Source organism: Haliotis rubra, unplaced genomic scaffold, assembly GCF_003918875.1.
Source record: "Haliotis rubra isolate DU_JTF1 unplaced genomic scaffold, ASM391887v1 Scf1144, whole genome shotgun sequence".
NCBI lineage: Eukaryota > Metazoa > Mollusca > Gastropoda > Lepetellida > Haliotidae > Haliotis > Haliotis rubra.
Genome location: NW_025765053.1, coordinates 123808 through 138314, shown reverse-complemented (window position 1 = coordinate 138314; position 14507 = coordinate 123808). Strand labels below are relative to the sequence as shown.

The 14507-nt window shown below is 40.9% G+C and overlaps 1 protein-coding gene across 1 annotated transcript; it reads right to left on the bottom strand.

Annotated features, from left to right (window-relative positions):
* Window positions 1–630: 630 nt before the first annotated feature.
* Window positions 631–13368, bottom strand: LOC124253727. Its single transcript, XM_046687551.1, has 3 exons — window positions 13254–13368; window positions 6097–6246; window positions 631–1425 (listed from the first exon to the last, which is right to left on the bottom strand). The coding sequence occupies exons 1-3, from the start codon at window positions 13366–13368 to the stop codon at window positions 1154–1156; spliced, it is 537 nt and encodes a 178-aa protein (XP_046543507.1). The 3' UTR covers window positions 631–1153.
* Between the last annotated feature and the right edge of the window lie 1139 nt (window positions 13369–14507).

Below are 14507 nucleotides of genomic sequence, written 5' to 3'. Positions count from 1 at the left end.
TTTGAATTCTGGGTAATATATAAATATCCCTAATAACATGCCGTCACTCTAGAAGTAAACAGAAAACAAAAACAACTTGTTTTAGTAACAAAAATAATGTCAACTGCCATTAAATAAATCACACTCACACATTTCCATGAAAAGTCGGAGAATCGCTAAAATACCCCTGTCTCAAAGAATAAGCTGTAAAACATTAAACTACCACGATATGACCAGCCAAATGACTATTTTTTGTGCCCAAGCCATCACTCTAGGAGAAACAAGTGGCAAAACACATCAAAATTATCAACTTTGGATGTAAATGGAAACATTCAGTGTTCATTTTATATAGATTTAAGTGCTGAGAAGGCAAAATACGACAAAACAAAATGGCGGCCATTTTGATTTTCTTTTCAAAACATTAATGTCAAATAATTATGTCAAATAATTTCTACATCCTTTAGCAGTACACAGAAGTCAAAATGAAAGTGATCAGATTGATAGTAGTAAAACTATTAATGATTAACTTTGAGGTGTTGACGGGCAGCTAACCAAATGTGACCTAATGCTCGCAGACCCCCACTACATATAATGGCCTGTATAAAAAAACTGATGCCACAATCTGAGAGTATTACAGGCCTTTTCATGACCCCAAGACATCATACTAACTGAAAATAGTGTCAAACAAAATCAGTACTGGGGAAGCTACGAATCCCTATTTCTAGGCCGCTTTTGAGATTCTCCTCCTGGACTATGGGTTTTGTCTCTGTGTATGTTGGACTACTTTATGTTTTCGTGGTGTTGTGAAGATAGTATAGCCAAAGCTCCTCTTCCTTCGGTTGCGGTATTTGCATTTTGGAAGCTTTGACCAAATATGCGCACAAATAGTACGCACTTTGTAGCCATACTTGCTGGTATGTACCCATGTGCAAACATGTCTGGAGCACCAAATCATGATCCGCTAAATTTGTCCTGTTATATTTGTAGTGGCTGGGGTCAGAATTAGGGTGAAATGGCTGATAGAGTGGTTCAGTTCCCTCATAGTGAATACTAATCAGTTTGTAAAGCATAGCTATTGTTACCATAATTAATGCATTTATTGAATTAGTATTGTACCCTTTGAATCCAAACCATATGCTTGCATGGCTGACACTATTTCTGCCTTCTGAGTAGCCTACAAGCCATTCTGAAAGAAGGCACAGTGGCGTTGAAAGAGATTTGCTGTGTCGTCCACGGTCAATTCGGTTATGTTTACCACTTCAAAAATCCCTGGGGACAGGCGACACGTTCCGAATACAGATTCTGCCATTGTACAGACAAACGATGTTTCAGCTGAACAAGCTATTGCACAGGAGTCAGGGTCAGATATGGCAAGTATTTTCTCATTGTAGCCCTTTATAGCAATGCCCGTCAACTGCGTGTAGTCGTTCCCGTATGAACTGCACGCTGAAATAGACAGTTCGTATTATATAACACATAGTAAACAATTAGATATCAGAATTGAAGAGACCTCGAAAAGGCTGTGCATGAAGTTTACGAAATGGTTAGTAGTTATGTATTGGTCATGCAGGCACTTTTTTTGAATGGGCATTTCCATGTTAAAATTTCCGATAAACATATATCCCCCAATTAGCACGTTCTGCCGTGGCGTGCATCCACCGCCCACTAATTAAACACATCGCCGAGTACGACAAACACCAACCCCGGGAAGCTACCGAGAAAAGTACACAGACGACCGTCCACAGATTAAACACATCGCCGCGTAGGTAAACACATGTCGCGAGAAACTCCGAAGAAAAGTACACAAACGATCAGCATCGACTAGTAGGTAAAAGTATTTTAATGAGTTTTACATACTCACGAGAACCATATAACATACGGACATACAAACACCGAAACCAATAAATATTTTGCAATGGATACGAAACAATATCAATGGGTTATTGTTGCTAAGCCTCCACAACAATATAGATCGCATTTCGATGTATCAACAGGAATACTACGATCCCAAGAAACCATGCGCTTTCGCGGGTGAGTAAATATTTTACGTCGCTCTCAAGCGTCGTAACCCTAAGATCTCTTCTCATGGCGTACACAGATGGATGATAATGCAAGACGCCTACAACCTACATCGTTTACCAAAGAAATGATTTTCAAGAAATAAAGTCATCGTTGGGGAAATGTATGTACAAACAGACTTAGACTTATTCGACGTATCTAGGCTAGCGCAAGACAACAATGGAATTAAGTATATTCTCATTGTAATCGACTGCTTTTCGAGATATGTCTAGGTCCAACCTATGAAAAATAAAGAATCAAACACGACCGCCAAAGCAATGAGGGAACTATTGTCATCCATGAAGAAACCGCCATGCAGTCTAAGAATGGACAAAGGAATGGAATCAAACAGTGCGACGGATTTACACTCTATTTAACGTCAAACATTTGGTTACGCAAAAGTCAGACATTAAAGCGAACTACGCTGAACCTTTCATTCGTACTTTGAAATCTATGATGTATAGATTCCTCACGTAACCTCATACCCATAGGTACATCGACGTATTACAAGACCTTGTTTTTAACTACAACCATCGCCCGCACAGGAGCCTGAGAGGATGAGCACCCGTGGAAGTGAAACCATCAAATGAAGCTAGCATACGGTTTGATATATACGCGGACAAAGCGAATATCAAACCTCTACGAAACAGCAACTTTGCATTTAAAGTAGGAGACCACGTCAGAGTATCATTGGTCAAAAGAACGTTCAAGAAGGAATGCGAACAGAAATGGTCGGAAGAAGTATTTAGGATACGTCAGCGACAACTCAGAGACAATATACACGTATATTGGCTAGGAGACCTCCAATCCGATCCCTTTAAAGGATCCTTTTATCAAAACGAGTTGCAGAAATATCCTCAAGATCCCAACGAAGTGAATTGGCCAGTTGAACAAATACTAAAAACGAAATACGTCAGTAAGAAAGGAAATAAGAAAAGGACCAAACGTGTTTTAGTAAAGTGGTTGGGATATCCAAAGAAATTCAATTCATGTATCGACACTGACCAAATCAAGAACGTACACGTATTGAGAGAATGACGTCAACGGAATGGATTGTGACTAAGAGTGGCGATAGCGTCTAGTATTTTCATGAAAATAAACCTTATAAATTTTCCGTGCACCTGAAACAACCACTCAGACTGATCGGACATTGGACCATATCGCTACGAGAAGTATACGCCAGAAAGAAGAAAGAAAAGAGAAGTTTTGAATGGAATGCTGTATATATTCTGTTCCATTTGCAAACCGATCATAGTCCACGGTCAACGTCAACCTCTGTTGAGACGAGTGCAACAGTCAACAGCATCGACGTGGAAGGCTGCATTCTCCGAACCGAACGACATCGGCGTGAGAGTGATGAGAGCGCTTGGATGTCTTTATAACGGACGCCTGGGGCAATCCAGCCATTTTTCTGACGGACATTTCGTCTATCACCCTGCAGTTGAGACCATATCCTCTCATTACATAACATTTAGCCATATGGATGTCGACGACGCACTACCAAACCCACCCGACAGGAAGTATATTCCGAATCCAAACACATGGAAGAAATAATACGGCAATGTAGCGCACAGGAAAATAAACCCCTATTTTCACCAAAACAACAACTCCAGAAACAACCATGTCACGACCATGTCACCGGGATCCGCATCAAATCCGATGATCATCAACTCACCACGTGACACGTCAACTCTCCCGAAGGCGCGTGTCGAACGATTAGTAGACGTCGCAAAGGATATAAACCTCGTGAGTCCAGTAGAACAGGCAGTAGAACAAGCCAAGTCGGAGATCGAACACAACCCAGACACTGTCTCCAAAGCAGCCATAAACGAAGGTATGATGATTAAAAAAAGAGGTCGCAAGCACGGAGGAAGCAGTTGGAAGAAGGCCCTTACGAAAGGCAGACGTACGAACAGAAATCCGCACAAGAAGAAAACGAAGAAAGCTCCGACCAGAAATGGGAAGACGAGGTCCTTTTCTTATTTCCTTTCTTACTGACGTATTTCGTTTTTAGTATTTGTTCAACTCGCCAATTCACTATTTCTGCAACTCGTTTTGATGAAAGGATCCTTTAATGGGATCGGATTGGAGGTCTTCTAGCCAATATACATGTTTATTGTCTCTGAGTTGACGCTGACGTATCCTAAATACTTCTACCAACCATTTCTGTTCGTATTCCTTCTTGAACGTTCTCCTGACCAATGATACTCTGACGTGGTCTCCTACTTTAAATGCAAAGTTGCTGTTTCGTAGAGGTTTGATATTTGCTTTGTCCGCGTATATATCAAACCGTATGCTAGCTTCATTTGATGTAGGTTGTAGGCGTCTTGCGTTCTCATCCACCTTTGTACGCCATGAGAAGAGACGTTAGGGTTACGACGCTTCAGAGCAGCGTAAAATGTTTGTTCATCAGCAAAAGCGCCTGGTTTCTTGGGATTGTAGTATTCCTGTTGATAATCAACCTTCATGACTATATTTTCCCACACCAACGTTTAACCGTCCGTTTGATATGGTTCATCCACTGGTCGGTTTGGACACTGGTGTCTCTGTAGTCTGGAGAGACGACGCGTAGATACGGATCACCATCCACGTACTGACGCCACTTCAGAATAACCACGTCTTCGTCAATCGCTTTCATAGACGTATGAAAAAGTGTTTTGAAATCATGCTCTGTCTCCCTCTCATACTTTTTAATGAATTTCCATACCACTGCGGCATAGGCGTGCGATAGATAGTATTCCAAATATGCTGTTACTATCTCAGAGTCTATTTCGTCCACTTCCGTTGGTGAGTTCATTTCCTGTCCACGATGATGTACGGACTAGGTTGATTGTACGCTGTCCGAGAATATATAAGTATGTACGGGCTTCCCCATGAGTCCGGAATGTCCACGGGTCTATATCGCAGCTTCTTTTTCCTTGATGGCGCACGCACTCTCCTTTCTGGCTGCATCCGAGCACAACTTCGTCATCGAAATGCGATCTATATTGTTGTGGAGGCTTAGCGACAATAACCCTTTGATATTGTTTCGTATCCATTGCAAAATATTTAATGGCTTTGGTGTTTGTATGTCCGTATGTTATATGGTTCTCGTGAGTATGTAAAACTCATTAAAATACTTTTACCTACTAGTCGATGCTGATCGTTTGTGTACTTTTCTTCGGAGTTTCTCGTGACATGTGTTTACCTACGCGGCGATGTGTTTAATCTGTGGACGGTTCTCTGTGTACTTTTCTCGGTAGCTTCCCGGGGTTGGTGTTTGTCGTACTCGGCGATGTGTTTAATTAGTGGGCGGTGGATGCGCGCCGCGGCAGAGCTTGCTAATTGGGGGACCTCTTTTTGTCAAAAATTTTAACATGGAAATGCCCATTCAAAAAGTGCCAGCGTGACCAATACATAACTACTATGGTTAAGGACTCTGAGGTCTTCGTTCTACGGACAAAATATCATGCAAACCATTGCCTTCTTGGATGTGTATATTTCACATAGTTTAGTTTGTCTGATAATGACAGCTTAAATGTAGATCAAATCTGCGAACACGAAAAAGCGAGTGAAGCACGTGCATTTCACATATTCCAATTGTATCTGTATACACTTTTCAATGTATACGGTCACAGCAAGGAGCTTTATGAGAGCACCTACAGTGAGTATATCGAGTCATATGAATGGGATTTGACACCACTTCGACGTCAAAGTTGAGAGACATACGACTTTATGGATAGCAACTTTTTGTTTGTTGCATAGAGTGACCCTTAGGTATTTAATCTTAAAACTAAAAGTGAACCAACTATGAGTGACAATAACGGAGTGACATAATATCATGTGTCAATTTGCTTTACCTTATCCCACTACCACTGTTTTTATAACTTCTTTTTGATCTGGCCTCATTGATTGATTGTTTTACGCCACTTTTAGAAATTGTGTGATCGGCATTCTAGGCAGACGACTTTATGGATAACAACTGTTTGTATATTGCATAGGGTTAGGCTTAGGTATAGACGGAACCTATCTGGGAATGAGAACAGCAACAAGAAGTTAATTGAACACACTTGTACTCACATTTCAGGCATGATTTTGAGGAGGGGTCAAACCTGCGCCCGAAACCACACCCACAGAGCCCTGTCCTGAAGGAGGCAGTGACAGGACATCCTTCCGACCCGCACCGTCGGGTGACAATACGGAGTTCTGGAAATAAGCAGACATAGTGAACTATCACATTACCCTTAATTCATCAACGTCAAGAAATAATGCAGATTTTTACAAATACGTACAAACCGAGAATCCGTCACTGATATGTGCAACTGCATCATGTCTATGAACCACATCGAACAAGGATAAACTGCAATAACGCAGACATACATGTACAAATACTGAAGCTGTTCAAGCCAGGATATGGTACCATGGTGCCAATATTCCATAAACAAACTGAAATCTTTCGAGACAGGACAATACAATGGTTCTAAATACAAAAACTGGACACTTCGAGACAGGATATACTACAATGGCGAGTACATACCCGCGTATAAAATGAACTCTATGGGCCAGGGTATCATACAATGGTGCCAACATACAAAAAACTGCACCACTTCGAACCAGAATAAACTACAGTGGTGCCAAAGTTCATGCATTAACACTTCCTGCACTAAGTAAGTGACACGTCTCCATACCTGTACATATGCGCAATCATTTCGGGCACGTAGGTGTATTTTCCTATACATCCAACCACTTTAGACTAAGTGATACAGTGAGGGCTACATACCTGAACACATTTTAGGATGGAAACTAATTGTTTGTTCGTTGTCTTATTGCAACTAAATAACAGCAACTGACAGACCACAATCGACCTATGTAGTAAGAAACGATGACATGCATCAACTAAATCAGCGATCGAGTCTGACTAACCAATCCCATTAATGGCCTTCGGCTCTAAGCAGGGATACTATAGCGAACGACTTACAGAAATGATATGCTACAATACTGACTACATACCTCAACACAAAGTTAACTATTTTAATCTGGGGGTAGTATTGTAGAGTCTTCATACCTGTACACATAGTGAACCACTTCGAGCCAGAAGAGTTGTGGAGATCTTCAGCTTTGATTGTATGGGAATAGGCAAAATAGCCAGAGCAGATACCAGTCAGTGGATTATAGATGAAGCTCTTGCAGAGGATGTCGTTGTAACACCGTAGAAGGCAGTCGACTCGAGCTGACAAAACTGACGTCCATCTCATCTTGTGTGTGGTGTTAACGTCATCACGGCTGGGAGTTGACTCGATGCTGCACGATATTGGTACAGAGCCAACACGGAGGAGGACACTTAAGCACAATAAATGCACAACATTCTCAACTGTCTTGCAGCCTGCCATGTCTCTGTGTGCAGCAACACTGACTGGCGTCTTTCTGACGAACAAACTTGTATTGCTTCTTCAATAATTGAGTGAAATAAAATGTTCTAACAAAGCATGGTTCACGCTCCGATGAAACGTGACAGGAAGCACAAAACGCTGTAAAATATAAACGTTTATTCCCTTTGGAAGATCATTAGCTCCAGCTATTTACTAATTTTTCCCTTCAACCCTTCCTTGACTATAAAAAGAGCCCTCTGTTAATTTCGCAGAAGAAAGAAACAGTTTGAGGTTAGTGCGTCCTGTCATGTGGGAAAATTCTTGTTTCTTTAAGAAAACACGAAACTTTGTATAGCAGGGTATCTTTTGGTTTTCGCGGGAGAAGCAATGCCTTGTATAATAGGGAAGCTATGCACTCCATGGGAAACACTGCCTTGTGTTGCTTCGTTGTTGTTAAACGCCACACTCAGCAATCTTCCAGCTATATGGCGGTGCTCTGTAAATAATCCAGTCTGAACCAAACAATCCAGTGATTAACACAATGAGCATCGATCTATGCAATTGGGATACGATGATATGAGTCAGCCGGCGAGCCTGACCACCCGATCCCGTTAGTCGCATCTATTGAAAAGATGGGTTACTGAAGTCTAACCCGGACCTTCACGGATCCACTGCCTTGAGCAATAAGGGAAGATATGTATTGTCCTATAGGAGTCACTGTCTTGTATGATAGGGGAAGCTATGTATAGTTCCGTGAGAGACACTGCCTTGTATAATAGGGAAGCTATGCATTGTCAAATGGGAAACACAGCCTTGTATAACAGGGAACCTATGAATAGTATAGTATATGGGAAACACTGCCTTGTAAAATAGGTAGGCTGTGCATTTTCTTATCGGAAACACAGCCCGTGTATAACAGGGAAACCATCTGTTACTCCATGGGAGTCACTGTCTTGTGTGATAGGGAAGCTAAGTACTGTCCCATGTGAAACACTGTCTCGTTTCATAGGGAGGCCATTTGTTGTATAATTTGTGAAGTCTGTGTTTTGCTATGGGGAACAATAGCATGTATAGTATTTGGAAGTTATGTGCTGTTATGGGCGAAACAACAATATATAGCGAGTATAATAAGGAACCAACATCATGTGTTATACTGTGTAATTTCACACAGAAGCGATTACATTTGTTCATAGAAAATCCGCATGTGCAGCTTGTATACAGTAAAATACCTTTATAACGAACTCCAGGGGACCACTGAAATTAGTTTGTTATATCCGTAGTTCGCTATTCACGAAATTCCATTGAAAGAACAATAAAGACATACTGTACAGTCCGATACATTCCTACTCAGTATATTCATTCATTCATACGACAGTAACATTCATTACTACAAAGTCTGTGATCTTACTTTGTCCAGGCTGTCCCGACTCCAAAACAGCATGAGCGGTAAGTGTTGCATCCCACCACTGACGTCTAACTGTATTTGCAAGTTGCCTAAACAACTGTTTTGTTTCTTTCCTTCTATACAGCTGCATCGGCAAAAGTGTATGCTGTATGACAGTGGCCTGTATGTACTCGAGTCTTGCAAGGCATTCCAACAATCCAGTAACTGACATAATGATCGTCGATATATACAATTAGGGAGCCTAAACACCTGACTCTGTTAGACGAGAAGCATTCTCAGCATATATTATGTTGTTCATGATTACTGTATCCACACGAACATTGTTCACAACACAAGTTCTGAACAACTAACCATAAATTATCAATTGAGACAGGTCGATGGTTGAGCATTCCAAGTGAAGAAGGACAATGTCCATTTTGTGGTTATGCTTCAAACGCTGTTGGAGACGAGTTCCACTACTTGTTGACATGTGAAGTTTTTCTCCAATTGCGCCATCAATCTCTGAACGATAAATGCTTAGAATTTCCAAATATGTGCATCTTTTATAAACTCTTATCTACTATCAGCATAAGCGATCTTAAAGGCCTTTCTTAATTACTGAATCACGTATTTAATGCATTTACAATGAAGCATTGTTCTTATTTATAAGTTGCTATCTTGTATATTATGCAAATGTATATACGTTTATCTCGTGTACCGCCGTTAATGGTTTCTCGGGAATAAAATGTTTCCGTTGAGTAAATACCCAAGTCTCGCAAGGCAATCCAACAATCCAATGATCGACATCACCGATATAAACACTTTACGAGCCTAAATAACCTGACTCCGTCAGACGACAAGCATTCTCAATATATCCCGTTGTTGATGTTTACTATATCCACATGAACACTGTTCACATTTTCCATATCCTATGGGCGTGTACCCCCGGGTTATACGCTCTAACACATGAACTGTGCAAACGATTATCATTTTATGGTAATACATCCGTCAGGTAATGCAACCGATACATGTGAGGTAAACAATAACTGTAGAGGATGCGATAGGACCCTCTCTTCTGTTTTCTGTTCTTGGCTCTGTCAAAACGAGGCAATTTGATCACAGAACTTCAAGAACGGTCGGAATTCCCTTTTACTGTGATTGCAACTGTAACATTTAACGATAGTTATATCAAGATGAGCTTCATATGTCGGTTATTATATTCCAGCACTGACTTCTGATGTAAATGAATTGGTGAAAGAAATGTTAGGTAGCAGTGATCCACCATATCGAATGACGATAAAATATCATGATATGATCCTTTCCACACGATCCTTTTCTTAGTTATTTCTTAAGGGCGCTGATAACATATATATAAATATTAAAAAACGACGTGGGAGAAGGAAGTCAAATTGAGAAAGCTAACATCCGTAAGTTACATTGATCAGTACTTGGTGAGTTTTTTTACAAGCATACCTCGGGATGTGGTAGTCTGCTTTCTATGATGTTGAACAGAATTCTAATGTAGGACTTGGGGGTCTCGAGATGTACAACTCCGCGTTTTAATCTGTATGCAAACTGTATAGAGTCTAGCAGATGGTTTACTTCTGTCTTCAGAGACTTCAATGAAACGATGCGCTCGAGACACTTCATGGGAATGGAGGTTAATGCGACTGGACGATAATTATTTAGTTCTTGGGGCTTGCTCTTCTTTGAAATGGGTATGATTTCTGACGTTTTCCAAATATTTGGAATAGAGTGATTGTCCAGTGAATGTTCGTATAGGTGTGTTGCAAACTACGATCGCATTGTATGCATATGACGGCAATCTGTAAATAATACAAGGAGTGAGGGGTCGGACGACCGTGACTCCTGTCTAACAGCATTACATTCATGTACTGGCACACATACACTCAGTTCTATACTCACATACGTTTACTTTGCCTCAGTCCATCTCTGTTACTACAACTTCAACACAACGAAGGGTTGGCTCATAGTGGGAAACTGAGTGACGGCGATTGGCGTCCGTCAATTGAAAAGCGCGGACCACTCTACTCGTGTTAAATATATCTTTTTAAATGGTTCGTTTCTAACCTGATCTTGATCACATGTTCCCGTATATTATTTTGATTCGTTAAAACTGTACCTGACCTTGAACTCACGTGATTGGAAAAATACCGGACATCACTGACTCTTTTCTCTCATGGCGACTGTGTTCTGACCTGTCCCTGTAACTCCCGACATTCTGTCACCATTGACCTCCCAACCTTTAAAGCATCCATGAGAATATCCGCAAATCTACATAATGAATCTAATGTCATTTTCTGATGGTTTAGGGATGCATTTTTACCTTATAATATAACGTTCAGATAAAAAAAAATCTGAAAAGTGTGTCAAGCTCGGTAGGCGATTGTGTTACCTGTTTAGTAAAACGGTCGTTTGTGCACATATATATGCATTTCTGACACCCTATAAAGGTTTACTTAAACAGGATGAAAATACTATTTCCAGTAAATATGACTGTTTGTTAATCTTTGTCAAGGGTACTTTGGAGTAAGAAATCCGGCTTAATCATCGTATTGTCCAACTCCACAAAATGATGTGAACACGCTATCTGTGTGAGTTGTGTTGTGATTTACATTGACTGACTGACTGACTGAGTTTGGTTTTACGCCGCTTTTAGCAATATTCCAGCAACATCACGGCGGGGGACACCAGAAATGGACTTCACACATTGTGCCCATGTGGGGATTCGAACCCGGGTCTTCGGCGTGACGAGCCAACGCTTTAACCATTAGGCTACCCCACCGCCCCTGATTTACATCATGTGTTGTGATTCATTTTGTTTCTTTATCTCCTTTTATTTCATAATCGTGACGGATAGGATAGTAGACCTTCAAAAGGTCCTTGTTGTGAACGAGGAGCGTCACAAAGCACGGTATCTCAATTTGCAGTACAATCTACACATATTGTCGTGACACTGAGACTCGCGGGTTTGTGTCTCAAACACACAGCACTGTACCGGAGTGTCACGGATTCAATATTTCTGTTTTGGCAAACCAGCGTGACCCTGATACTGAAAACAGTGAATGAGTGAGTATAGTTTTACGCCACCGTCAGCAATATTCCAGCAATATCTGGGAACACCAGAAATGGGTTCGACACATTGTACCCCACCACCCCTTCTGAAAACAATGGTATCATTACACTCCAGATGTGTGACGGAGCAGTATGTAAGGCAGTCGATATGAGAGTAGTAACTAGGTCCAAAATGCCAGATATTGCAAAAAGCAAATATGGACAGAGAAAGTAATATGAAATATCATTGTGTGTTTTAATATTTTATATTAATCAAACATGCATGGCAAGGTATGTGTGTTTACCGGCCGTAAAATAGTTTGCCACATATACAGCGCTATAACTCTCTGTATAATCATAAAGTCACTCTCAGTTAAACCCCCAACGTCCTCTTAATCTCTGAGGCTGTCATTTAGTTTATCCTTGTAACACTGGATCCATACGCGTTGTTCTTGTGACCATTATAGGAGAACTATTTCAGACACGGATGCTCATACATACTTCCAGTGAAGATCCAGGTTAGAATTGATCCTCCACAACAAATTCCTGTCTGAAGAGGCAACTAACGGGATCGGGTGGTCAGTCTCACTGACGTAGTTGACACATGTCATCGTGTCGTAGTTGCGTTGATCGATGCTTAGGCTGTTGATCACTGGATTGTCTGGTCCAGATTTGATTATTTACACACGGCCGCCATATAACTGGAATATTGCTGAGTGCGATGTTAAACAACAAACAAACACACAAGTTTTATACATACATATCGGTGTCTCAGAATGCTTGTCGTATTACCATGGAGTTAGGCACATAATTTAATATAAAAAAACCCTGTTTCTGTGGTCAACGCTCTATTACTTAGATGCCGGTTTATAGCCTGAAGGAATATCAGCCAGGACAAAAGCCTTCTAGTCATGGATCTATAGATCACACCGACCCCCAAGACTCCTTAACCTCTCCACAGCTGCATCAGTTGGTTTCACTATTTTGTTTGATTGCGAACTGCCTTAGTGTTTGCAGCTTTGAATTCAATACAAAGCAATTGCGTTGATGCTTTTGTTTACCTGAATATATACACGACGCTGTTGTACAATTTTTGAAAGGTGTGTTCAAGAATATTTTTAATGACTCATGTCACAGAAGTAACTACATACTTTGCGTCTGTTTCCTAGCCTGCCAATCCTGGTTCCACCACTTGGAATCAGAATTCAACCACAAATATCTGTGGCTAACATTGATCTCAATAACATAGCACCTTACCGGCTTCTGTCCTCTCCACCCTAGAGGATGGTAAAACCACAGGCCGATCTTTCCCTCACCAAACTCAAAAAGTCCGAAACATATTCCTTGGTGTTCCAACAGGAATACAGTCAGTTCTGTTTCAAGTATAACACCCATAGATCCATATTTACAAATGGATCCAAGGATGATATCCAAGTTGTTAGTGCCAATGCCATTGGATCCAAGACTGTCTCCTCCGGAATTACCGACAATAGTTCCATTTTCACTGCTGAGTCCAAACTTCATCTTCACTGCGTTGACCTATATTAAACAGCAGAACCATTCCAAAAACTTCATCATTTTTACAGGCTCTCTGTCTTGCCTTCAAGCACTTCAAAATGTCACTTCGAGTCACCCTATCATTCTAGACATTTTAGAACTTTACAACTATCTTTCTACTGGAAAGTGTGATATTGTCCGCTGCTGGTTGCCTGGTTACGTCAACATAGCAGGCAACACAAAGACCGATGCTGATCCCGTTTAGTGATTTCAAACCTACTATCAAAACATATCCCTCGCAGTTGAAAATTCCACTCAGCCAAGCAGAATATCAAGCAGAACACTTCGTCGCAAGAGACACACACAGGAGGTCATGTCCATCGGTTTGGAGCAGATATTCATGAGTAGACCGACTGAGGCCAGGACCACATCGTCGTAAGCCTCATCACGTTGGGACTGACAACCCAAGTAGGTACAACCGATTGTTGGTTTCAGTTCGTGAAGTATATATCTTCTACATGGGTGTCCCATCTTTTTTGCATGAGGTCTTGAATATAGTCATTGTCTGGAATGCCGACTCTCCCTGGTCATACGTCCTGTTTCGTTATAGGTAGCAGTGCATGTTGGTTGCAACAAAGAAGTAGACGTCTATGACGTCCATCACTTGTGGAGCCGTGTGTAGTTCCGGTTGCGCTGTAAAATGATTCCTAAATGGGTAGCTTTCTCTGTCCCCTCTTATCCAAGTTCTCCAACTGGATTTTGAGTGGACATGTCCTATATGAGTGGTTTGTGTCTGAAATGTTTTGTGTATCTTATCTATTTGCACATGATATTCAGTTCGTCTGTGGCGTAACTGTCTCAAACATTCCCATGAATAGAGGTATACATTTCTTGTATACATATACACGATGCAATATACCAGAATAACAATACATGTTAATAGAAAGAATTTAACCATTTTATTGATCCCATTCTATTATTACAACGCGAATGATATTCACAGTTATAAATACTATCTAACTTGTTTTATGATTCTAATTCAACATAACAATACTATTCACTATCAAAATAGCGGAATTTATAACATCTTCCAGAGACACACAGTAGACGTACACAGGAACACAGAGAATGCACGTCACTGGACTTTACAAATGACAAGAGTTATT

What these genes read in the sequence shown, in the direction of transcription:
- LOC124253727 (XM_046687551.1), bottom strand. Translation starts at nt 13,368, where the DNA reads ATGAAGTTTGGACTCAGCAGTGAAAATGGAACTATTGTCGGTAATTCC. An exon ending in TATCATCCTTGGATCCATTT is followed by an intron (nt 6,247 to 13,253) that starts GTAAATATGGAT and finishes GTAATGTGATAG; the next exon opens with TTCACTATGTCTGCTTATTT. An exon ending in CTCAAAATCATGCCTGAAAT is followed by an intron (nt 1,426 to 6,096) that starts GTGAGTACAAGT and finishes TGTCTATTTCAG; the next exon opens with CGTGCAGTTCATACGGGAAC.